The following is a 27,081-nucleotide window of genomic DNA, read 5'->3' as shown; positions in this document are numbered from 1 at the left end:
TTGGGAACACACACACAGTTTCCCTTCCCAATTTCTATGCCTCTGCCTCACAGACTCAAAATCTCCGCATTAGCAGGGACCACAGAGGCCATCTCATCCAACAGATAATGGAATAGGTTCTCTCCAACTTCCTCAACAAATAATTCAGCAGCCTCTGCTTGAAGACCTCCAGCCAGAGGGAACCCAATTATTCCTGAGGCAGCTCTAAAATGGGTCAGAATTTGGCCCTGGCATTGAAAGTAATTTTTTTCCCTTTGGAAGTTCCCTCATTGTTACTGATTCTGTCCTGTGAGACTAACTAGAACTCCCATGTGACAACCTGTCAGGTATTTAAAGATGACTTTTATCTCCCCAACCTGAGTCTTCTCTTCTCTAGGTCAAACAACCTTAACTTCTTTAGCCAATTCAGATGCACCCTGATCTCAAAGCCCTTTGCTATCTAGTTACACCCTGAAAATTTGTCAGTGCCCTGAAGTATAATATTCAAGAAGTGAGCCAAAGGGGACTTAGAAGACACTTGAAACCGTGCCTCTCTTACCACCCCTCACTCCTCCGACTGGTCAGTGCTCCTTTAAGTCTATTGACTGCCTACTTTCTATTAATGAAAGGGACAGGAAATCGTTTGTCTTTCTTGAGATTTCTAATCACAAAAGTTATCTGAGAGCAATGCTGAATGATCGAAGTTATAGACAGTGTAGCATCAGGAGTTTATTATAGTTGAATGGATTAGAAGACCATCAACTCCACTCCCACTGGTATCCTGGACCTGAGCCTGTTAGGTGCTTTTAACCAAGAGAAACCTAGCAGTGGGTTGGAATTCTGTGCCCATCCTGAGGATTATGGGGCTCTGCCCTCTGTTCTGAGCACTTTAAAGGACATCTACCCCTCCCAGTTATTCCTAGAAGACAGCTGTCCGGTCTCCAAGTCACAAGTGACTAATCCTCACCTCCTCATGCAAATACTCTTCCTTTCTTCTTCTTCATTTTGAGTAAACAATTGTTTTGTGCAGAGCCCTATGTTTAGTCCTGGGAAGAAAAAGATGAAATGTGAGGTTGGAAGAAGACATTCTAAAGGTTACAGATACAGAGTAATATTGTTACAACCTTCTTCAATTGAATATGTGCTTAAAAACAACTACTGGGTAGGAGTTCAGACTGTTGTGTTCCGTCTTATTTTGTGATCTTTATAGATTGAAATGTTTGTGTTTGGGGATGATAGAATTCCAGATTTAATGGATAATGTTATTCAGTCATTCCAAGTCAAGTCTGACTCCTCATGACCCCATCTGGAATTTTTTTGATAAAGGTACTGAAGTAATTGGTTATTTGCTTCTCCAGCTCTTTTTACAGAGCAGGAAACAGAGGCAACTAACACTAAGAAACTTGCCCAGGGTCACATAACTAGGAAGTGTCCGAGGCTGAATCTGAACTCAGGTCGATGAGTCCTGATTCCAGCACTCTATCCACTGTACTCCCTGGCTTCCCAATAGACAATACAGATGTTAAATAAAAACAGCAGCAACAATAAATAGTAATAATAAACGAAGACCCAAGTGGCACTTCGAGGATTATAGAATATGTTCTTCAAAATACTTGTTAAATTGGAAAGCTAATTAGATTTGGAGCTAGTGTGAATCATGATTGTTGATTCTGAACTTGAAATATCCTTGCAAGTGACCAAATCTGGCCCATTATTTTATAGAAGAGGAAAAGACACTCCATTGAAATGACTTGCCCAGGGCCACATGACTACCCAGTGTCTGAGGAAGGATTTGAACCTGGTTTTCTTGACTCCAGCTTGAAATTGGTGCTTTCCACCCCACCCCACCCCCATTCTATCTTTCTAACAATCTTCTCTTGGGGTGTCACTGAGAAGAGAAATTAGACTTATTTTGTTTGTTTCATTTTGTTTTGCTTTTTTTTTTTGGAGGGAGATATTCTAAAGACAAAATTAGGACTATTTGATTCACCTCCCAATACAGAATCTTGGATTCTCTTGGAATGATCAAACTTGGAGGATAATATTAAGACTAGTTTCTGGAAAATTTTAGGGAAGCATATTTGGTGTACATTTTGATTAAAAATTTTCTGAGAATTAAATTTGTTTAAAAATGGAATGAGAATTAATTTGGTATGAAGTAAGTTCTATCATGTGAGGCATTTAGGACAAAGGCAGATGGTCACTTGGGGGAGATATTATAGAGTTGGTGGACTAGTAGAGCCCCAAGATTCAGCTTCAGCCTCACCTTGCTTTGAAGGTCTTGCTCAGTTTTCTTCCCTGCCACTTCCCATAAATTCTGTCTTCCCTCTTCTCTGAAAGAAGCTTGGATTAGCTTGTGGGCTCCTCCTTTGGGCATGAGCTGCTTGAGAACAGAGACTGACTTGTAATATATGTTTAATAAATGCAAGATTATCTGATCTTCTACCATGGAGAGCTAGAGTGCTTTGCTAGTTACCATTTCAGGGGTTCAGCTTGTGCTGAGGCTTTTCACAACTGGATTCTGGTAGTGTTCTTGAATGGCTGGAGTTATTTTCCAACCAAAGCCAATAGAGGGGTTTCCGTGACCTCCTAAGAAAGAGACATAATGTTCCCAGTTACAAATATCTGAACTTGGGGTATTGAGGGCTCCTTGACTTTTGTTAACTATTTTTTTTCTGCTCATGTTTCTATTGAACAGTTTCTAACCAGTTAAGTCTGGATTTCAAATGTTACCTATCTTTAATCTCCAGTGCTTCCCCACTGGACAAATAATTTCAATTATCAATCAACTTTCAATGATATAAAAATTCTAAAAACTTAGAAAAGCCATGATACCTCTATGTGTTCTCTTTGGGTCCCCCGCCATGATCCATGAGTGAATCCCTCATGGAGGGGGTCTCATCCATGCTTTGAGTTAATGGCCAAACTCAACTGACCAATGTGGATGAGTAAAGTTATCTACCCCTGACAACTAGTTCAGGCTGTCATTCTCCCTCATTCCCCTGCACTGGGCATGTTAGTCTGGGCTTCCATTCCCATAAATAATTGAATGCAGCATTTTTTTGACCTCTGGAAATTAGTCACAGTTGGAGAAATGCATATAGTTGGGAAGAGAGAGAGTTTAGGGCAACTCTGACTCTTGAGAAGTTCCCTTCAGTGAAAGAACTCCAAGGAAGGACAGTTAAACTCAGTATTATGGCCTATCAAGCACCGAACACCAAACTCACCAGAAAGCACAGGTCTAAATCATCTCCCAATACACTCTTTGTTAGGAAAAACATACTTAACTGTAACTACCATGCTAACTCCGAGGGGAGTGATTTCCCTCTGGAGGCTTGGCATGGAAATAGGACAGAAGCAAAGCAAATGTTTCAGTCAAGGTAAGGCTCAGTTCATTCCTGTTCAGAATGGGGTAATGCCTAATTCTCCACCTTCTCACTCCTGGTTTTCTCTCTTTAGCTCTTACTCTGCTCATGTTAACAGACATCTTACCCCTTTCATTGTGTGTGGCATAGTAGATAGAGCACAAAGCTTATAACTCAGAAAAACCTGTGTTCAAATCTCACCTCTGACACTAATTAGTTTTGGAGTCCCAGGCAAATCACTTGATCTTTCTGGGCCTCAGTTTGTACATCTCCAAAATGGGGAAATGTTTATAGTATCTAATTCCTAGAGTTTTCCCAAGTCCCAAATGGAACAATATTTGTATATATAAAGGACAAATTATTATTCCTCAGCATACTAGTAGAGACCAAGAGGTATTGATAAAGTCATTCAACCTCCGTCTCTGTGGGGTTGGTGGAAAAATTGGGGATTTTTAGCTTGAGTAAAGAAGACTCAAGACAAAAGGGGAAGAAGGATAGTAAATTAAGAGTTACTTAGTTTTTATTTGCCTACATTTCCTAAACTGTAAAAATATGGATAATAACAAAACCTACTTCACAGGGCTATTTTGAAAAATAATTGAAATAATATTTGTAAAGCACTTAGCACAATGCCTGGTGCATGGTTGATACAGAATAAATGTTTGTTCCCTTCTTTTCCCTAGTTCAGAATTCTTTCTCTTCCCCAAGTCAGAAAGAAGCTTTTCTTTCAGAAATTAAAATTTGGGGTTAGCTAGGTGGTGTAGTGGATAAAGTATGGCCTTGGAGTCAGGAGTACCTGGGTTCAAATCTGGTCTCAGACACTTAATAATTACCTAGCTGTGTGGCCTTGGGCAAGCCACTTAACCCCATTTGACTTTCCCAAACCTAAAAAAAAAATTAAAATTTGAAGGGAGCTTCAGAAGTCATTTCACATTTAGAACTGAAGGAGATCATCCAGTCCTACCTACTCTATCAGCAGATGATGAAACTGAGGCCAAGAGAACAATTAGTCCCATATGCTAGTCAGTAGAAAGGATGGCTTTTCTTTGTCTTTGCATTTCCAAAGATGAGCTTAACTCCTTGCAAATTTATTAGATGCCTGTTAAATTGAAATGACTCAAGCCACACTGCTAAGTAAAGAATTTGGGGAAAATTTTCCAGATAAAATTTTCACTAGATACCAGGATCAGATTCTAAGCTCAATCCTCTTTTAACTGAATGCAATAAGTCTCTCCTCTCTAGGCCCACTGAACTTCTGTTGCCCCTCTTCTTAAGTAAGATTTCACATTTATTCCTCTTAAATTTGATTTTGTTCAATTCAGCCCATCATGCCTGCCTGCCTGCCTATTTTTAGATGCTGGTTCTATGATCTGCTATATTTGTTATCCCTTGCAGCTTTCTGTATGTGATAAGTATGTCATCTATGCCTTCATGCGAGTCATTGATAAAAAATGTGGAATAACACAGTACCAAGGACAGATCCCTGGAGGCACCCTACTAGAGACCTCTTTTCAGGCTGACATTGATCCATTAATCATTACATTTTTGGGTTTCACTAGTTTCAAATCTACCTTGAGGAGGCCATGAAACACCTTGACAGATGCCTTGCCATAATACATATCTATTCTGTCTTTGATATTCTTTTGACCTTTATCTTTCTTTAAATTCTTTCTAAAATTTAATTGAAATAACTGTTAGTATAGTGACCTTAGACAAGTTGCTAACTTCTCCAAATATCAGTTTTCTCTTCTATAAAAAAGGAAGAGTAAACTAAATATTATCTGAGACTCTTACTGCCCTCCTTTGATATTATATACCTATGACTTGGTCTAAGAGAACCCTTACTGGTTTTTAGTGATTACCTAGGATTATAATCTCAAATAACCATCTAATCACAAACCATCAAATTATTTCTTGGCATTCTCTCAAAAGCTATCTCCTCTTCAAAATAATGTTTTCTAAGAAGTGACTGTTGACACACAGCCCCACCAGACAGTAACTAAAAAGAACCTCAACTTTTTTTTCTTTATATAAATTGAGGCAGTGGCTTCAGCAACTCTCCTATTTTCTCCATTCCACAGAAATAACAATGAAAAAAATTTCTTTCAGCACCTTGGGTTACCATTCCCTCAACTCAGAAGACTTCAACCTATGGAGATCAGCAATGTGCATTCTTCAAGACTCCTTACTTCCTGGGTTTTTGTTTTCCTTATAGCCATTTTGTCCTCCTCTTTGCAGGTCAAAGATCATTCTTCTTGAAAGAGAACATTACAGCAAACCACAATTGAATAGTCTTGTATTCTCTCTGCCATGATTTAAAATTATATTCCAGTCCCCCAAGCAGTCACATTCCTTCATTGTTCTTCATTGTTGTAGCAGTAGGACATCTCCACATCTCCACAAAATAGTGTACTTCTTAACCAGGAGATTTTCTTTATTCTCCACACACCCCTGTTCTAAAAATTAAAGAAAATGAATCAGTGATTGAAGGGCTTGTGCTGTGTTTGTCCTCTTGCCTTAGGTACTCAACAACCATGTCTACTGATTCAATCACTTAAAAAATATTAAGAGCCTACTGCATGTAGAGAACTCCATTGGGCATCAACAACATATAGATATAAACAGTAACTTGAGTTCTACCCAGGAAGAGAAGGTTGGAGTACAGGAACAAAGGTGAAGAAAACCAAGCCACGTTTTTGTGTTTTGGTGCAATGACTGACTTCTTGTCTGAGGCATACCATGATGGAGAAACAAATGATTGCAGTTATCTGACTTAGGAGAGAGAGAGAGAGAGAGAGAGCAGATAAAAACAAAGTCCTATGGGGGAAAAAAAGAAGAGGAAGAAAAATAAAAGGAGATGAGGGGAAAAAAATCTCTGAAGCTCTGGGACCAAGGCACAGATAGGGGACTCTTCTGGAAGACGTTGAATCTAAACATTCTGAAGATGGAAAATCATTTTGTAAGCACTTTGATCTCTTCCCTTCACCTTCTATGGTCTTTTGGTACCTTGGGGAGCTGCCAAGATACTGCTTTTAAAAAAAAGAAAAGATGTTCTACTCCCATCTAATAATCAATATCTTCAATTTTAAAATAGCAATAATCTATTCACAAACCCCAAGCCCTGCTTTCTTCCCAGGGATTTTATGAGGGTCAAGTGAGATCATAGATGTTAAATTGTTGTACTTGATTCATTTTCATGCACATATATTAGAATCCTTCTGTAAGTTGTTCAATCTGTGTAAGATAGAGACAAAAATGAGGCTATCCCAGACTAATTATTGGAACTAATATTGTCATTTGTTTATACAGAATTCCCAAAAAGGCATTTTTTTAGTTCCAGAGTTAGGGATGGTATTACATGTCTTGCTTAAAAACCTTCCTGGTCAAGGCATAGGAATTCAAGGAAGCCTGGAAGGATCTGCATGAACTGATGCTGAGCAGGATGAGCAGAACCAGAACACTGTATACCCTAATAGTAACATGGTGGTGATGGTCAACCTTGATGGACTTGATCATTCCATCAGTGTAACAATCAGGCACAGTTTTCAGGTATCTGCAATGGAGAATACCATCTTTATCCAGAGAAAGAATTGTGGAGATTGAACTAAGACCAAAGACTATTACCTTTAATTTTAAAAAAAAGTTCTATTATTATACAATTTTGTGATCTCTTATACTATATATTTTTTCCTTAAGGATATGGAGTTCTCTCATCACATCCAACTTAGATCAATGTATACCATGGAAACAATGTAAAGACTAACAGGCTGCCTTCTATGGGGGGGGTGGGGGGAGGGAAGAGAGATTGGGGGAAAATTGTAAAATTCAAAATATATGAATAAATTAAATTAAAAAAAAAACCTGCCTGGTCACAAGCAGATGGTTTCACCCAGGCAGATTGAGAATACAATGAAACTTGTAATTCATGCAGACTTTAGTGCTATTGTTGAGGCAGAGTTAGGGAATTATGACCTGTGTTGGAGGGGGTACCAACACAAACAAGAGTCATCTGAGTATCAGCACTCTTTTCTAGAGACTTGACTTATTTTAAAGCTCATTTTTGTTAATATTTTTTGTTCTTATATTTCATTTTCCCTTCTGAATGAACCCATCCTGCTACCCAGTGAGCCATCCCTCATAATAATGTTTTTATATTTTGTTTATTGAAATATGTTTAGGATAAAGAATTAGCTCAAGAAAACTTTCCAGTCTCCCTTCATTCTTTCATATTCCATCTGTTGCATAATTTAATTCATCCAGTTTCTATGTTGTTTGTTCCTAGTTATCAGCAAATTTTCTCTCTATTAGACTGTGAGCTCCTTGAGAGCCGGAGACTGTCCATTGATTTTCTTTTGTGTTTGGAGCACTTGGTAGTGTGGGGAATTAATAAATGTTGAATTACTGATAACATCGGGTGGATCTGACATTGACAATAATCTATACATATAATCGCCTTTTTCTGCAAAGTGAACAGATGTCTCTGGGAGCCAAGCTTGATCATTATAATTATGTGGCATTCGTTGACATTGTAGTGACCACTATGTGTGTTGCCTTCCTTAATGAACTGCCTTCTCCTTATAGCAGTTGGTGTAAGTTGTCACAGGCCTTTCTGTCTTTATCAATCTTATCATTTCTTCCATAATATCCATGTGATCCCTCTCTCCATCACTGGGCATCTCCTTTGTTTCCAGTTCTTTGCTACTATAAAAAGTGTTTCTCACAATTACTTAGCTTTCAGAGAATTTTGAATGTTATCACATTGGAGGGGGCCTTTTGCTGAAGCTAAGAGTACTGAATGAAAAACAAATTTTCTATTTTTCTTAATAAAGGGCTTTGCATTTTATGTATTCATTCTTGAGTGGCAATCAGCTGAAAATTCACTTAGTGCTAAAATTCCAGAACATTCTGAGGTTCACATAACATGGGAATAAAAGTTAGAATAATCAGACCTTTGAGATCAGTGGTCCCATGGAATGAGAACTGAATTTGTCATCAGAGGACTTGGATTGCTATTCTAGATCTGGTACTGCCTACTTGTGTGCCCTTAAAAAAATCCCTTCTCCTCTCTGGCCTCAATCCTCTCATCTATAAAATGAGGGGGAGCATTCTAGATGAGTACATAAGTCTCTTGCACCCCTTGGCCTATTATCTTCTGTTTCAACTCCCTTTCTGAGAAGAAGAAATTGAAGCCCACACAGAGAAGATGAGCCTTGTGTAAGGTCCAACAGGTAGCAGTTAGCAACAGAGTTGACACTCAGACCAGGTCATTGCAGGACTTCACTCCAATATTGGTGACTTATCAAGAAAATTAAAGAAGAAATTTCTGTTCTGCTACAGTTAGACTAGAGATGATTTCTAGGGGTCCTTGTGATCACAAATGCCAAATCTAGTGTTAGTTCCACAATACAGTTCTAATGAAAACGTTTCTGCCTGAGGTGACTGACATGTTAGATAGTCAGGGAACTGTCATAATAAGGGAGATCAGACTAGATAAGTTCACAAGCATTTATTGAGCTCCCCCATGTACCGGGAAATGTTCTAGATCCCAGGGATTCCAAGACAAATCTTAACCAACTGTAGTCTTGGGGAATCTCCATTCAAGCAAGGTAGCCAGTGAACAAATGCCATATTATCCACAGGCACAGTAGATATTTTGGGGAACGACTGCGAAAGACCTGGGCATAGGTGACACAAGCAATTTGAGTCTTGAAGGAAGCTGGAGATCCCAAATGACAGAAATGAGGAAGAAAGGATTTTCTGTAGGACACAACCATCGTAGACATGAGAGATTGTCACATTGGGGAGTGTCATGTGTGTACATGCATGTGTTAGGGAGTGATACATACTAAGATTGAAATGGTAGCTGGTGAATCACCTTAAGGTTAATATGTGGAATTAAATTGAGCTTACTATAATTTTGAGGTATAGTCCTCTGAAAGGAGTGAGCCTCTCATCCCTGGAAGTCTTGGGATAGAAACAAGATGACCACTAGTTGTGAATGTTAAGACATTTCCTTTCAAAGTACAAATTGCAATGTATTTTGAGGTGCCTATGGCTCTGAGATTGTCTACATCTCTGACTTCCTGAAAACACTGAAGCACACTTAGAAAAAAAACAGAAGTTTGAGTGGGGAGGGCGGGAGTAGATAATAAATGACAGGGTTCTAGACTTCTGAGGACTGGAGTCAGCATGGAAGCAGAAGAAATGAGTTTCTCTCTTGGCTTCCTCATTTAAAACTGTGTTCCTCTGCATACCCCTTACTTAAATGCTCTGTAACATGGTCCTTGAAATAAAATACAAATTATCCTTGCCCTCCCTATCTCCCAAAGCTGGTGTGGGGAATTGAACCTTTTGCAAGCTTTCAAATGCTTAGAAAATGGGAGGTGCTTTGATGATTAAGTTCATCTTTCTTGGAACATGAAGAGGATGTCAACTGTTCTGGGAGTTCCTGAGTGTGGAAAAAAGACAAATGAACTTCAGGTGAGGCCAACAACTCCCTCCTCCCCATAATCAATCTTGAACAAAAGTTCCCAGCTCTGTGTAATGGGGAGCTTGATATGGAGAAATCCATCTTGGATTTAATATGAGGGATACTTGGGAAAAACAAATAGAATTTGTATTACTGAAATTCACCTTTCTGCCAAATCTGCTAACATCCATTGATTCTGTGTCTGTTTTATAAAGAGGCCTCTCATTTCTAGAATGCCTTCAGGTTGACAAAATATTCTAGTCAGAAAAATTCTGGAAGAAAGAGTGCAAATATTTTACATCTTTAGAATATAGCTCCTTCAGGGAAAGGTCTGTTTTGGTTTTGACTTGTGTCTCTAAGATCTAGACAGACACTGGCAGATAGGAGGCAGGGCCACATAATAGGTATTTAATGATTATTTTTGAGTTGAAGTAAGATTGTCCCCATAATGTAGAGGAGGAAATCAAAGCTCAAACATTGTAATCAGTTTGTTGTGTGTCACAACCATGAAGAAGTGGGACCAGTATTTGAACCCTATTCACTTCTCACACTGAGTCCAACATCACTATTACCACAGCAACCTTGGCTAATTTGTACACATCCTGCTCTTTTTGTCTCTTAGTCCCATGGATCCATTGTTTTAAGGCAAGGAATATCTACCTCATAATTAGAGCTTTCCTCAAAGAAGAATGGGTGCTGTTAGAAGGTGGATGATTCTCCATCATTGGAGGTCTTCAAACAGAGACATCAAATAGTTGGAGACATTGTAAAAATGATTCCTCCTAGGAGATGGGTTGAACTAGCATGTAGGAAATGATGAGATAGGTACTGTTTGTTTTCCCTCTAACTTCAAAGAATTTTTTGTTGGGGAGGGACATGAGGGTGGGAAGGATAATACTTCATGAGGCAGGGAAGATTTCAATGCGATTCAGCCTCTCTGATTCAACTGAGAATCAGGCTTGTGGACATTTATTTGAGATGATCAAGGGAAGATGTTTTCTCAGCTGTCTTTTGAGTTTCCTTTGTGCTACTCAGCCATATCTATAGGACTGACAAACAAAAGATCCTGATGTGTATAAATTAGCCTGGATGACCCTTGCCTCCTTCTATAAGGGTTATCCCACTTGTCTAGGAAGTAGGAAAGAGCAGTAGCAATGAGAACCTACACAGCAGCAATAGAAGGGAAGGAGGCACAATAGCCAGGTCCATTACCTAGAACAAGGACTAGAACCATGGCTCAAATATTACCCTGAGGTCCCAAGAAACCTCAAGAAAATATAGATCACATCAGAGGGAGAGGGGTCAAAAGTCAAAACTGGAATCTGCTGCATCTGACTCCCTACCAGCAGCAAAAAGCTTGTGTCCACCAAAAATTTCCTTTCTATATCCACATATACCTCCGTTCTTTTCTCCCCCTTTCCTTAATTCTTCTCTTCTCACTAATTTTCTTCCATTATTCATTTCCTTATCCTTCCATTCTTTCTTCTTCTCTTCCTGTCATTCTTCTTTTCTTACCTTCTCCCTTCTTCCCCTCTCCATACTTAATTTCCTGCCTTTTCTCTTCCCTCTCTTCCTTATTCTTTCCTTCCTCCTTCCTGTCTCCATCTTTCTTCTGTTCTCCTTTATTTTCTTCAATCCTTATTTCTTCCTTCTCTCCCTCTCTTTCTTCCTTTCTTTCCTCCTTTCCTTCCTCCCTTCCCTCCCTCCTCCTTCTCCCTCACCTCCTTTCTTTGATTCTTCCTTCCTTCCATATCCCCTTCACTCCTTCCAATTTTTTCTTCTTCCCTTCACTCCTTGATCATTGATTGTGTATGCAAGAGAACATTCATGGAACATACATATGACTAGTGAAATCAAGAAAGAGAGGGGAACATGAAACATCTACAGAGTGCAGGCAGCACACTCACAGAATGGCCTCCAAAACAGATGTATTTTAAAGTTGTCCGTGAAGCCTGAACACATCTTTAAATGATTGTGCTTTGGACATCAAAGACTCCAAAAGCAGCTAAGTGGTCCCCACTGACCCATGGCTACAGTACTTGTATTTATTAAGGAAGTGCATTGAAGGCTGCAGCATACCCTGGAGGGCAGGCCCTTTGAGCTTCCTGTCTGACTAAGACAAAGAAGAATGAATCTGGCTTCCTCCAGTCCAGACTGGGGATACATACTGCTATGTATACACATGCATGTGCCTAAATGGATGGTGTATGTAGGATGTTTTCTCATTTGTCATCCTGGGTCCTTAGATTAGGATCTTAGAAACCAGCACAGTTCTTATCTGCTCTTGATCCTCACTCAATTTCTCCATTATTTTCTTTCTCTGTGATTCCATAGTTCCTTATTAGTTTTGAACCTGGGACCCATTTCCCCTGTGCCCATTTTCTGGAACTTTAAGTGAGTGAATAAGGGGTACAATAAACTTACATAGTTTTGTGGTGTGCAGATCAAATGCAGATAAAGGGGAATCTGGGAAGAGCATAAACCCTACTACTGACACCTGTATGGTAATCTCTGGGAATGAAGAGCCTCCAGTGACCTGAATTCTCAGACTCAATCACCCAGAGATCTTCTACCAGAGATCATTCAGGTACCTAGGAATCTACGTTCTTGGGAAGGCCCTTTTCTATCAGACTGAATCATTCATTCAGCAAACAGCCATTAGATACCTTTCTTCTTACTTTCCTGAAGATGTAAGGGGTAATACCTATGGCCTTTAACAAAATTAGAGAAAGAGAGGTAGAAAGAGGGGAGACTTCACATTTGAAAATCTGAATTAGCCAATCACTGCTAGGTGCTGAGGATACAAAGAGTCAAAGAACAGTCCTTGACCTCAAGGACACGAAAATCTTTTTGGGAGGACACAACAGGCAAAAAGATCTATACAAAAAGAGTTCTATACAGTATCAACAGGAAATAACTAAAAGAGAGAAAACACTGGAATAAAGAAGAATTGGGCAGTCTTCCTATAGAAGGTGGGAGGATAGAAGTCCAAGCAGAGGAGGGAGAATAGCCAGGCATGGTTGTGAACCAGAAAGAATGGCCAAAGCCTAGAGGTGGACACAACCTGGAGGCCAGGTCAGGATGCCAAGCACAGAATGACCTCAACAGGGGATGTGGACAGAATCCTGGTTCAGATTCTGGTCATGGTGCAACATGGAAATAAGTCATCTTTTCTGCCCTCATAGACCTCCCAGTCTATTAAAGAGAATATAGTAATATAGATACATCAAAGTGAATGAAAAGCAAGTGGTTAGAACAGGTATTCTCCTTTCAACTCTTTGCTCCATGGGTAGGCTTAAGTGCTATTTTCCATTTTTGCATCCCAAGTGCTATGAATAGAACATTGGACTCAAGATACTTCACCTGGAGACCTGAATTCAGATGCCACTTCCAACACATAATACCTATGTGACCTAGGTAAAGCAGGAAATCCCTCCTAGCCTCAGTTTCTCTATCAGTGAAATAGAGTTAATAGTATCTACATCCTAGATTTATTAAACTAAAACAAGATATTTATAAAGACTTTTGCAATGCTTGAATGCTTTATCAATATCATTTTCATCATCATCATCATCGTCATCATTTTATCATTATGCACTTGATAAGCATTTGCTGAATGAATGAATGAGGTCCTGTGACCAGAGCACATTATTCCTGGCTTAGAGGTGATCTGAGAAAGTTTCCAGAATAAGAGATAACTCAACAATTGAGGGGTAGGGATATTTTATTTAGGTTTTTTGTTTTGCAAGGCAAATGGGGTTAAGTGGCTTGCCTAAGGCCACACAGCTAGGTAATTATTAAGTGTCTGAGACCAATTTTGAACCCAGGTACTCCTGACTCCAAGGCTGGTGCTTTATCCACTACACCACCTAGCCGCCTGAGGGGTAGGGATATTAAAGAAACCATCCAAGTAGAAGAAACAGAGTGAGACAAGGCCAAGAGGTAGAAAGTCTGAAGGTCTATTTGGAGGCAAAGAGTTTTCCAATTTGGCTAGACCATAGAGCACTTCACAGACAAACTTGGAAGAGTTTTTGTTAGGCCTATGCTGCTAGTTTTAGGAGAATTAGGGAGGCTAAGTAATCCCAGGAAAAGGAGGATCAGAGCTTGATTTGGAGAAGCTGTGCATGAGAAACTGAAGAAATTGACTTCAGTCTCCTTAGGAAATGGGAGGAACTGAGACCACTGGAGCCACGTCCCAAGACAAGGGTGAGCTTAGCTTGGGTCAGAGTCTGTCGAAGAGGGAGAAGAAGGGCATCCTGGTTATTGTGGTGGCAGGCTGTTGCCTGCAGAGACTGACCTATTTAAAATGGTTATCCCCATGTGGTGGCCTCACCCAGCCTCAACTGGGACCCCACAGAGCAAGCTCTGAACTAACGCTCCTTCCTTTGATTTTCCCTGGGAAAAAAAAGCTTCTTTTCAGGAGATGTGGTTTCAAGGCTAGCATTGGAAAGTGCTTAAGAAGAACCTCGACTTTGTTGCCTATGTCTGTCTGAATCACCTTGGCGGAAAAGGGATCGTGTTGGCAGTGTGTCCAGACCTGGGGTTCCATCCAGATATGGAATTATCTCTCCCAATGAAAATTGAAACCTACTTTGTAACTTATCATTGTAGAGTTTCCTGGGGGCAACGAGAGAATTAAATGACTTGTTCATGGTCTCACAGACAGTAGACAAGCCCCATTCTCTCTGACCCCCAAGACTGCCCTTTATCTACCACCTTGTACTGCCTTGATTTTTATTCTGATTGTCACCTCATATTTCAGCGACATTTGAAATCTTCCAAAGTATTCGATTCTTGACAACCTCACAATTCCCTTAAAATGAGGACTTTGTACCAGATACTCCCTAAGCTCCTTTCAGATTTAGAGCTGCTGGGCCCAAAGTCTAGCCTCTAGTGTTCAATTGCTGCGTGACCTGGGGCAGAGCATTTAATGTCTCTGAGATCCAGTTTCATTCTCTTTGCTATGAGAATAACAGTTCATGTTCTATTGACTCGATGGGGTGTTTGGAAGCACTGGCAAATGCCTGGGATGGAACTTATCAGAGGATTCCAACCCAGGCTGTCCAGAGCCAGCTCCAGTTTCCCATGAGAGTCAACTGATAATTGGCACAGAAAGCATCCACCACTTGGAAATCAGCAAATGGCTTCAAATAGATAGATGGTCTTTAACAAAAAAGAATTACTAATGCCCAATTGAGTCAGAAATGTATCATGCAGACTTTTATTGTTGTTTTATAATTTGAATTTGAAATACTGTTTAGCATACCTTCGCTATGGAATTGTCACCGCTGAAAGTGTTTTTTTAATAAGTGAATTGAATCTGCACACCTACTGACTGGTATAGCACACCAAGATGAGGACGAATTGCTGCAAGTGACTCGGCCGCAAATGGTAAAGGAATGAGGCTGACATCCTTTCCATCCTTCTCTTTTTCTTGTTGGTCATACATTTGGTCAGCAAGTATCATTAAAAACACATGATGTGGGGGGGGCTAGATGATGCAGTGGATAGAGCACCATCCCTGGAGTCAGGAGGGCCTGAGTTCAAATCCGAACTGAGACACTTAATAATTACCTTGGGTAAGTCACTTAACCCCATTTGCCTTGCTAAAAAAAAAAAAACTAAAAAAATAGAAAGGGAAAAAAATACACATGATGTACCAGACACTATAAAGAGTATTGGGAATATTTAGTATTAAGATCCAATAATCCCTGTTCTCTAGTAGTTGACTTTTTAACTCAGGAGACAGTTTGCACACACTATGTGCATAGACATAAACATATTCATATATATGTATACCTACATGGACGTATATACACATAATATATGAACACATACAAATAAACATTTCATATAAAATCTATAGAGAGAATAAAGAGGCAATAATAAATACACAGTTGTTTTGGAGGGAAGTCAGACAGTGGGTCCTTTTTATCTAAGGAAAATTTTAGAGAACCACAGAATCTTAGAGTGAGAAGTATTGAATGTCTCCTCTGATCTATACTTGGATCAGAATGTTCTCCATAATATGCAGAAGGAATGGGGTCTGGTGCCATGAGTTGGGCATTTAGAATGAGAAGACCTGGGTTCAAATGCTGCCTTTGCTACTTTCTACCTGTGAGACCTCAGGCAAGTAACTTTCTTTCCAGGCTCTTGGCTTCTTGTTCAGTAAAATCAAGGTGATCTCTAAGCTTCTTTCTAGCTTTATATTCTATGATCCCCATCATCCAAAGCTTCCTTAAGTCTATAGGGATCATTGGCAGGAAGCTCAATGGGCAGGGCCCCATTCTCCATCATAAACCATACTCCATGATAAGTACTCTTCCTTAGGTCTATAGGGATCATTGGCAGAAGCCTGTGCTCTCTAGTTTATGTGGCAAATGATCAGAAAAATATCCTGCAGCACCTGTGATGGCAGCCACCCCTGGCAGACAAAGCAATGGTTCTACATGGCTTTTGACCAGCATACAACAGTTTCCAAACTCCATATTGATAACCCATGGGGCAAGGTAGTGGCACTACAGTAGTCAGGACTGGCAAGCCCACACAATGATGGGTCTGCAATCCAACCTTCCTTCACTACATGACTGGCAGGGTTTCAGGAAACAAGGTGAACCCTGAAGGCACATAGGGGATAGATGATTGACTTTTTGTATGAGAGATCACACAGTCAAGAGCCAGTTGGGACAGATGTTTGGTCCAATGCTAGCATTCTTTGGAGACCTTTAGAATAAAGAATGTCGGAATTAGGAAGAGTCTTACAAGAGGAACTGTCCAGGGACAGCTAGGGGCAATTAGAATAGGGAATGTCAGGGCTGGCAGAGGTTTTACAAATCATTTAATTCTGTTCCTCATTTTAGAGAGGAGAAAACTACAGAAAGGGAAAATGGATTGCATGTGAGATTCATTATGTTGCTGAACCTGGTCATGCTCTGAACATCAGAGAAGTGTCCAAGGCCATTCTGTTCTTTATTCTTGATTGATGAGATCCCCAAAATGAATCTACAATGCATAGTGGAAAATCCTGGCACTGGGGCTCAGGAGACCTGGGTCCTGTTCTTTATTTTGCCCAAGCAAGTCCCATCATCCCTGGGTATTTAAGGGAGTCTCTATTTCTTTATTAGTAAAATGGAAATCTTAATAGGATTCCCTGGTTGGAAGAGGCCTAACATTGGTGTCATGGCCTGGCTTGGATTCCAAAAATCTAGATTCCCTAGCCAGAGTCCTTTAGAGGTGGATACTCCAGGTTTGGTTTGTCCCATTTGCTGGAAGTGGACAAGGGCAGACATTCCTAAAGGTATTTGGGCACCTCAGGAAAAAGTGGACTATGTTACACCTGTAGGAGATCCCTCGACTATGAAGGGAGATAGGAGACTGGAAGATGCTCTCATTTCATTTTTGAGTGGTGGGACATAGGGCAAGTCACCTCACTTTTCTAAGACTCAGTTTCCTCCTATGAAATGATAGCCACTCATCATCACCACTTCTGCAGTGTTTGTCTCCTCCATTCTGTAGGAATGGTTTCTGTCTTAGAGGGCATTCTGATGTTTCTTCCTAAGCAGAGGGGACCTCTGCCTGACCAGATTTCATGACCTTGTTGGTATCTTGTGTCCATACTCTGTGGTCCAGCCATATTGACTTTGTTGTTCCTCTTTAGAGCAAACCCACTATGTGGCACTGGCCTTACCATGTGGTACGTTACCAAAAACATATCTCATTTGATACTCACAACAAACCTGGAAGGCAGGTACTTTTATTATCCCCCATGTTGTAGATGAAATATCTAAGGCAATTGGAAGCTAAGGGTCACATAGCTATCTGAGCTAAATTTGAACTATAGCTATTACAGTAACTGAGGCTAGATTTGAATTGAGGTCTTCTAGTGCTTCAGTTGGATGCTACGTGTACTATGATGCCTCTTAGGTTTTCTTATCATCCATCTTCATTCACAGGAAAGAAAAGAGACATGCTTCCCAACTGGTGCAACTCTAGGTGAGGAAATGAGATGGGACCAGGGGGCAAAGAGGCTCTGCCTTCCTTTCTCCCAAAGTCTGTCCTCCTGGGGAAAGGAAATCACACTTGTTATGCTTGATCCCAGAAAATAAAACCAGAAGCAGGGGAGGGAGGAGGGAGAAGGGCTGATGGCAGATTCTTTCCTACTTTGGGATATGGAAGGCAGAGGGAGGAGCACTTACTAACAATGAGATGAGTAGAAGGGTGATATTGAGAGGTAGAGAGGTCTATGATCCTAGAGAAGTCCCAACATGATCAGAGCCCTGATGACCACTAACTGAGGGGCATTCTAAAGGGGACTGGTCATCTGGTGCTGTGTTTGACATCAGATGATCTTGTTTTAAATCCAAGAACTGCCTCTTAATAATAGTGTGGATTAGGATCAGTTGAATTACTTCTCTTGTCCTCAGTTTTGTTATCTGTAAAATGGGAGGCAGAAAGAGAGACATCAGAATGCATGGTCCTCCAAGTCTGATCCAAAATAATCCTGTGAGATATATAGTAGAAATATCAATATCCTGATTTTTATGAGGAAGAAATAAAGGTTTGCTATAAAGGGGTGGTTTACCCAACATTTCCCATGTATTAGATGTTTGGACTGGCTCCCATTGTCAGTTTGGTGCTGGTATGCTTCGACTCTATCTCTTGTCTTTCTATCTCTTCTTCTGGCTTTACCTATCTGTCTCTCTTCCTCCCCCAACTGCCCCAAGGGCCAATCCTTTTCACTCCTTTGTAGGCATGATAGGATCCAAAGGCTTTGTGTCTGGAGATTAAAACTATGATTTGCTCTATGCCTTTGGGCTCCTGGGGAAGCTTAAGTTGGGTGCCTACGGTTAATTATGCAACTGGCACAATTTTGAAAAATAAAACAATAATGATAATAGTAACAATAACTGACATTTATGGGACACTGTAAAATTGGCAAATTGATTTACCTACATTATTTCAATTTAATATCACAGGAAGCTTGTGATAAATAGTTAGTTACTGGAATTACTGCTGCCTCTTATTTTCTCCACAAAGGAATAGGAGGGCTTGCTCCATTTGGAGTTCTGTGTTTCTATAATCTCTTTTGTCTGACATTCAAGGCCCATCTCCATCTGGTTCCATCCACACCTCCTCCCCAGCTTTTCCATTTTAATTCTTGGTTCTCCTTTAAAGACCAATTTCAATGCCACCTCCTCCAGGAAGCTTTCTTGTATTCCCATGACTTTAGAAAGGCCTTAGACCTCACGTAACACTTTACCCTTCTCCAAACACTTATGGGATATTGTATATTATAATTAGTTTCATATATAAGAAGCGGTTTAACTTGTTCAGAGTTTAGCTTGTCACATTAGCAAGAAATTGGGACTTGAATCCAGGTTTGACTCATTCATAGAATCTCCATGAGAATTTCCATGAGAAAGGTCCTTTAAAAAATCTTTTCCAACTAAATTGTGGGTGGTTTGGAGCTACAAGAATGATTATACCCAAGATGAAAACTTAGGCTCAGTAAAATGAAGTGACTTGCCCAGGACACCCTGGGAATCAGCAGAGACAGAACTAGACCCCAGATCAGCTGACTCCAGACATAGTGCTCCTACCAGTAAATCAAGCCAGTTTAAATAGTATTTCTTTCTCTATCTTGTCTGTGTGTCCTCTGATAATGAAACAGAATGAGGCAGGTTGTTGGAATAGCAAGATTGGTGAACTCAGGATCAGATGATCTGGGTTTAACTCATCTCTGTCAAAGAGTTGCTGTACCTCAATTTCTTTATCTGAAAAAAAACGGATAATGCTAGATGTTGCTTCGACCATCTCTCTAGATATTGTGAAGATCAAATGAGATAATAAATGGGAAAATATCATAATCTTGAAAGGGCCCTCTCTAACTAAAGTCCTATCAACCCTGCTACCTTCCTGTGCCCTGGTAGGATGCAGACTCTTGGAGGCTCTGCCAATAGAACAGTCTTTGAGAGAAAGGCAGCAGGGATGGGTTCTACTCACAGACCTTTATGCCTTGTCTGAGACTTTTTGGGAAAAGTTCATCACCAAGTTGCCTATGTGGGATGAGATCTCAAAGAATTCCTAGAAGTCTGCCCAGGAAGGAGGAGTACCTGAACCCCTAAGGAAGTGAAGCCATGTGCTTCCTATGTTCCCTCTGCCTGTTTTGATGCACCCAGTAGGCACATCTTGAAGGATTGGGGAATGGGATTAGTTCATTGTTATTTTCACAGATTCCATGTCTCTGGAGTTGGCAAAGCTTTGGGGTGTATATAATCATAACTAGTCTTGAGCTGCTAGGTTGACCTTCCTTTGATCTAAAGGATCCCCTTCTGCCTGCCATTGCCTGGATGCTGTGACCGCTCACCTTCACCACGGGTCTCCTATCATTCCACATCCTCTTTACTGAGGAGACAGGAGTTAGCCCACCTACAGGTATCTGATCCCATCCCTGGAGCCCCAAGCTTTTTGTAAACTGGCATCTGTTGGCTTGCTGCCTGAGCTCCCTGTGTGTCCTTTGAATGAAACATAGAAGTGAACCTCAATGTAAGAAGCGATTAGACCTAGTTAACATGCCTAAGAAGCAGGCAAAGGAGGAAGAACAATCGCAGCCTAACCCTATAGCATCTTCATCCAGGATGGGGTTTTCTGGCTCCAAAAAAAAAGCCTAGGATAGCCCCAGATATCTCCAATCTTGATGTGAATGAGTCAAGGGTTTGCTGAGAACACTCAGATACCCTATGGAGAAATCAAGGCTCACACAGCATCTCATGATTTTCTAGGAAATGGGACAACAAGGGAGCACTCACCAAGGGACAGTCCAGTCTCTGGGAAAACTCAAGCTTTTGGGGGAGGGCCCTGGGGTTTCAGATACCCAGGAAAATAAGCTAAGCATCTCTATCTTCCCTGTTCTAAGATCAGGTTAGAAAGAATTAGGCTGGAAGCCACACCTGGTCACCAATTCCAGATGCTCACTGAGGGGAGACTACAATGTGGCTTCCTGGTAACTCATTTAGTCCTGGGGTGTTCCTAGTGAGGTAGAACCAGTTGGTTCTACTAGGAATCTAGACAGGACCATGGCAGAGTAGGAGGAGGCAGAATGGGAGACAGACACCTTGGGTTCTGCCAGTTCTGATCTTGTTCACCCCAAAGAGGCATTGCAGAATTATGGGCTCTTGTGGTTGGAAGTGAGCTCTGAGACCATCTAGACCAATCTAGACAATAGTGGTAATGATTAATAATAACAATACTATTAATAATGATATTAAAAATGATAATAGCAATCATTATTTACAGAGAACTAAAAGACTGACAAAGCATTCACCACATACATTATGGAATTTGTGCCTCACAGCAGCATTGTGAGGTAGGTGCTTCTATGATTCCTATTTTGCAGATAAAGGAATTAAAAGATGAAGTGACTTTCTCAGGGTTACACACTTCTCCAGCACCTGAGTCAGGGTTTGAATTTGAGACTTCGAGACTCCACATTTACCTTCTCAGAGTATCCCATTTTACATCTGAACAACTTGGTTTGGGGGCAGATTGCCCATAAAGAATATCATATGCTGAGAGCTGTCCCAAATCAGGATGATCTTCCTGAGCGATGTTGAATTCACTGTCACTGAAGGTCTCTAAGCAGAAGCTGAATGACTGCTTATCAAGGAATACTCCAGATGGGGTTCTTGTGTTGGTTGGACCAAAGACCTCTAAGTTATCTCTGACTCTGATCCATGTAACTGTTTGATCCAGGAGGCCCTTCCAGGGGAGCCTAGATAGAAATACCATTCTCTTTCCTTTGACCTCCTAAATCCACTAATGTATATCCCAGTGTTTCTGCTCATGTCTCATTTCTCATTGGTTTTGTTTAACTTTGTGCATGGTGACTTGTGTCCACCTAGAATGTAAGCTCACCAGCAGGACCCATATTCATGAACATTCTTTTTAATTAAACACTCACTATATGCCATCCACTGTAATAAGCAATAGATTTTCCATTTTAAACATTTTATATACTGTATAAGAATTTGTAATAACTTAATGTAGTAAAAAAAATCTGTGCCTTGCTCCATATTCATCTAAATGAACACAGGTTGAGTTAAATAGAGAAAATACTGGACATGAAACCAGAAGAAGCCAGGTTCTGCTTCTGACATTCATCAGCTATTCTCTATGCCTCAGTTTCCTCCTCTGTGAAATGAAGAAGGTGAGGGACACTTCTCCTAATGTCTGTTTGAGCTTTTGATCTATGATCCTATCGTAAATTGTGGCCAGTTGTGGTAGAAGAAATTCCTGTATCAGGACCCCATAAATGGACCTATTGTGTTGACCCCTAACCATTGCTCTCAGCACAGTTAGCTTCACTTCCAGGTCCTGACAAGGATCTGATGTGGGATCAAGGCACCAGCTTCTCTGAATAGGTTGGATTTCCAAGCACCCTTACAAAACTCTTTGTTCTTTGATGGACACAAAGTAGAATCTTCTAAATGTCATTTGGAGGAAAGAAGTAATGCATGTCAGAAATAAATAGGTTTTATTAAAAGTCCTTCTCAAGCCTCCTTTTCATGGCCTTCCCTCTGGTTCTCACCTCCAAATTACCCTATGGATATTTCCTTAGAACAGAGGAGTTGGAATGTCATGCTGTACATGAGACAATGAAGGCAGGGACTGTCTTTTGCCTTTGTATCCCTAGGGTTAAGCACAATACTGGTACATAGTAGATGCTTAAGAAATGCTTGTCTTCCCAACTCACTGAGTAAGAGGGATTTTATTAGAAATATTTGTTGTTTCCCATCCAAGGGCTGCTGGTATCGATAATGAGCAGGAGCCCCTTCCTTCCCTGAGCCACTTTCTTTGGAGTTTGTTCTATTTCATCCTGAAAATATGAATCTCAAGTCACCTCATGGCCTGGCCTCCCTGGGGAAAGTGAGGCTTCTTTGAGAGAGCTTCCTTTCAGAACTTACAATCCCAAGCCTTTAATCATAAGTCACAACTGGATCCATTTTGTAAAGGACTTTGATCTCTTCAGATAAAAGCTATCCTTGAAATGTAGAACATGATGGTTGTGTTTCAAAAGGAAATGAAGAAACAAGAAAGACAGAGACAGAGAGAAAGGAGAGAGCTGAGGAGAGGAGAAAGAGAGAGTAACAGAGACAGAGAGAGGCAGAGTTAGAGAAGGAGAGGAGAGAGAAGGAGAAGCATTCAGGACCAGGGTTAAGGAAACTGTTCCCTTATGGATGGACCCAAGTGTACAAAGTTAGGGATAGCCATCAACAATTAGGCCTGTGGAAGTCTGGCTAAGCCTCAGATCCAGGCACTCAAGTCCACCTAATGGGTGCGGAGTCTCCAAAAGAAGAACTGTACCATTGTGGGATCCTTGATCTGAGATTTGGGGTGAGAAGTGACTTTAAGTAACATTAAGCTCAGCTTCCTCATTTTACAGGTGGATGCAAGGGGTGGCTAGGTGGCGCAGTAGATAAAGCACCGGCCTTGGAGTCAGGAGTACCTGGGTTCAAATCTGGTCTCAGACACTTAATAATTACCTAGCCGTGTGGCCTTGGGCAAGCCACTTAACCCCATTTGCCTTGCAAAAAAAAGACCCTAAAAAAAAGAACCAGACATCCCACCTCAGACACTTCTATACTGCTTGACCCTGGACAAGTCACTTCACTTCAATTTGCCGCAGTTTCTTCTTCTTCTGTAAAATAGGGAAAATAAAAATGCACACTTCCCAGTCAGGAGGGACAAATGAATGCCTGTCACATAGTAGGAGCTATATAAATGCTGTTCCGTCTCCTTTTGCTGCTGATGTTGTTTTGATTGTTATTGATGCTACAATGTACTGACCCAGTGACTTTGGGTTTCTGCTACCTTCTCAATCAAGTGGACAGGTTAGACCGCTGTCTACTCTGTGTGATCTCAGGTAAGTTTCTTCCCTTTGCTGTACCTCAGTTTGCCCTTCTATAAGTTGTAACAGCAAAAAAAACCAAGAACATTTTTAAGTCCCTTTCTGGTCTCCATTTGCTGATTCTGTGAAGTTGTATGAAGTTGATGATACGGAAGTAGAAGCTCCCTCATCTGGCTCCATATCCGCTTTTTCTTAAGACCACTGACCCTCCAATGCAGAGTGGTCCCAGGAGCATGGGCTGATCCATTTCTTTTTCTCCATCTGCAGGTATCCTGACAACTGCAGCATGAGCGAGCGTGTGATCTCCTGGGGACAACGGCTTTAGGCTCAGCATGAGCTCCTTACCTTAGTCAAGTTTCTCCCGTGTGGATCATCGCCCGTTGTATGTTCCTCCCCGCCACCGTCTGTTTCTCTGTATCTCATCAAAGACAGCCTCATTCTTCGACTGACACCATGCGCTAAAGTCTGTCTGGCCATCCAAGGAGCAGCGAACTAGGGCCCAGAGGAAGCACAGAGATGCTTGGGCATTAGCAATAGCAAGTCCATGGTGATTGCCCATCCCCGGGGGGCCACTCAGCTGTTGGACTCAATGTGACCCACCTGGTTTCATGGGAGAAGTCGCCTGCAGAGAAGAGTCCATTCAGCCTTAGAGAAGACTGTTTTGTCTATGGGGGGACACTCAGGCGCAAGAGAGAGTCTCTCCTCCTGCCCTGGACTGTCTGAGTCGCTTTTATTTTCTTATACTTTCAGTATATACAATAGACCAAAGAGCAAAATCTATTTTAAAGAGGACACAATCTTATTGTTAAAGTTATCTGGGTTAAATTGTAGAGGGGAGGTAGGGTGGGGGGAGGGAGCAGAGACATGAATGAATCCAGTTGTCGGGGAGCTGTCCAGCACGCATCTTGCCCGAGACGTCTTGACCAAGGCGTCTTGACCAAGGGAACCCTGCAGTCGCTAGCCACAGGAACGGCACCTGAAGATGAGATTCGCCTCGAAAGAATGCAGACAGAGCATGGAGAGTCAGTAGCCGATGTTCTAGACCCAAGCAAACAGACTTCCATAGAACACAGACTCGCCGCCACTGTGTAGCCACCCGGCTGTGGCCGTGGCCAAGGCCCCTTTATCCCTCTGTACTTAGATTGACTTTATCGTACTAAAAATCATTTTCCGTTTTAACCAGTTAAACATGCCTCTTCTACCGTTCCATTTTTGATAGTTGGATAATCCAGTATTTGCAAAGAGCATGTTTGGTCTCCTGTGACCTCTGTCTCATCCGATGCACCATTTAGCACCAGAAAACAAATTAAAGAAAACAAAAGTAACACTTGTTTGAAAGAGATCATTAAATGTATTTTGAAAATCCTAAAGTTATATATTTAACAGTTTTTATATGTTGTATATTTGTAGAGAATACTATTTAACAATTAACGTGGTAGCTCTCGCAGTCCTGATGAACAGTCCAACTCCCACTGGACTTTCTAAACCCAATAGTCCAGGGAGTGACCACACCACACGGGATGTGAAGCATGGCCAGGGAGGATGCTTTTGGAAAGTCATCAAACCTGTTGTTTATATCATCTAAAAGCATCCAACCATCAATCACACTGGTGGAAGATGGGGCTTCTTTTAGGTTTGTCTTTTGAATTTGGAGGGGTGGGAGGGGTCTCTCTGTGCTGGTCAAATTTGGGTGTAAAATATTTTATTCACGGTTTTTCCAAATGAGTTATATTTTTTGTTTTTCCTTTTCTTCCTCCCTTTGCCCATGAGTCTATTTCTCTGTTGGTTGGCAGCTCAGTTCTTATATCCCCATCTTCCAAAGTTCTTAGCCTTAGTTTTATGGGGTACAGAAGAAGATACACTGGGGAAAGAAGTCAAGAGTTGGCACAATTCTGAGCTCTAGTACTTTTCTCTATTCACATTGGGAATGTGATGAGATCACAAGAGCTGATGGATCTCCAGCTCTGCTGTTCCCCCCTTTCCCTGTAATGAATTATAATCTAATTCCCATGTCCTTTCTGAGTTCCCACTGTAGTATACTACCTATTAGTCCAATTAACATTAGGATTATCTTAGATCTATGCTACTAAGTGAAAACATTTAGAGGATGATCAAGAAACCATAGACTAAAGCTCAAAAGGAAAATTTCCATTTGATCCAAGCCTGTTCCCATATTCTGGGGGACTTATTTGAAACAGGCAATAATCATGAATATAAAGGTATCTCTGAGGCAAACCAGTGTATATGATACTTTTTTTCTTTCCTTTTTCAAATTGTATAACAGGTCTGACCTGTATCTGAATAGTGGTTAGCACCATCATTCGCTGTGTGTAAAGCAGGATGACCCTCCTGCCCCAAAAAGGACCACCGTTGGGTTCTATACGACCGAGAGTACTGGGAGATGCATCAACCTATAGGTTCCCCAACCTAGGCTGTCTCCTCTTTCCTCCCACCTCCGGTTGTTTCTTTCTGAAGAGAGTGTAGTCGCCTTATTTAGCAAAGACCGAGAAATTTAAGATGTTACAACATTTTCTGTTGCTTTACAGTATTCAGTTTTTGTGTTGATTCCGCTAAATTATGGAAATAAAGAAAAAAATCCTTTTATAAGTGAGCATTTTGTTCCCTAGCCTTGATATTCACGCAGAGGGAACAGTGACAGATTCTGGGAGCAATGGGGAAAGAAGACTTGGGTAGGGGCCTTGGGGTAAGAGCCAGAATGAGGGAAATGGCAAGCCCTTTTGAAGAGCTGGCTTCAGATGATGGCTGTCCATCTCTATCTTTGGCTATTTCACAAAGCAGGATGATCCCTTGAGTAGGGTCTGCAGAAAAGGAAGAACACATCTGACAAGATCCAGCCTCAGAATTAACACAAGTTAAATGGGGACCTCCCCAGGTTGTTTCTCTGTGTATGTATAGATCACAAGTATGGTTTGTATCCGAGGGCTGGATGAGGTGGATGCACCTGCATCAAGGTAAAGGGGGATTCACCTCTATCAGGGGAAGCAGCTACATTATTGCTGGGGCTTTTCTCTGTCTTGCTCTGTTCTCTTTCACAGGTATGGATTCCTTCATTTCTCAACTGGACCAAATGTCCAGTTAAGATTCAAACTCCATGACATTGTGTGTAAATCTTTTTCTAGAGTACGGCTGAGGAGACTAGGAAAGTGATATGAGGGCTTAACTGGAGATCCCTCCTTTCCAGTTGTGATATCCAAGGTTCTTTTTGTACAAAAGAATTTAATTGATATCTTAATTATTTACAACACTAAAGTTTCTCCTCACAACTCTCCCTTTACCCCTTGGTCATCTATACATTCATGCATGCATGTGAGTATACATAGAGGGGAAGGAAGGAGAAAAAT

General features: G+C 41.0%; 1 protein-coding gene across 2 annotated transcripts in view; it reads left to right on the top strand.

Annotated features, from left to right (window-relative positions):
• TAFA5 (TAFA chemokine like family member 5) overlaps nt 1–26,801 on the top strand; it is a 357,575-nt gene extending 330,774 nt beyond the window's left edge. The window contains exon 3 of one of the 2 annotated variants that reach the window (XM_074227257.1): nt 23,987–26,801. In XM_074227257.1, coding sequence (XP_074083358.1) covers nt 23,987–23,995 — 9 coding nt within the window. In that variant the 3' untranslated portion in view covers nt 23,996–26,801. The remainder of the gene's footprint in view (nt 1–23,986) is intronic. The other variant, XM_074227259.1, reaches the window with a different exon arrangement.
• The last annotated feature ends 280 nt before the right edge of the window (nt 26,802–27,081 follow it).

This window comes from Macrotis lagotis, chromosome 2, assembly GCF_037893015.1.
Source record: "Macrotis lagotis isolate mMagLag1 chromosome 2, bilby.v1.9.chrom.fasta, whole genome shotgun sequence".
In the NCBI taxonomy this organism is placed as follows: Eukaryota; Metazoa; Chordata; class Mammalia; order Peramelemorphia; family Peramelidae; genus Macrotis; species Macrotis lagotis.
Note: the sequence above shows the minus strand (reverse complement) of the source record. Positions and strands in the feature narration are given on the sequence as shown.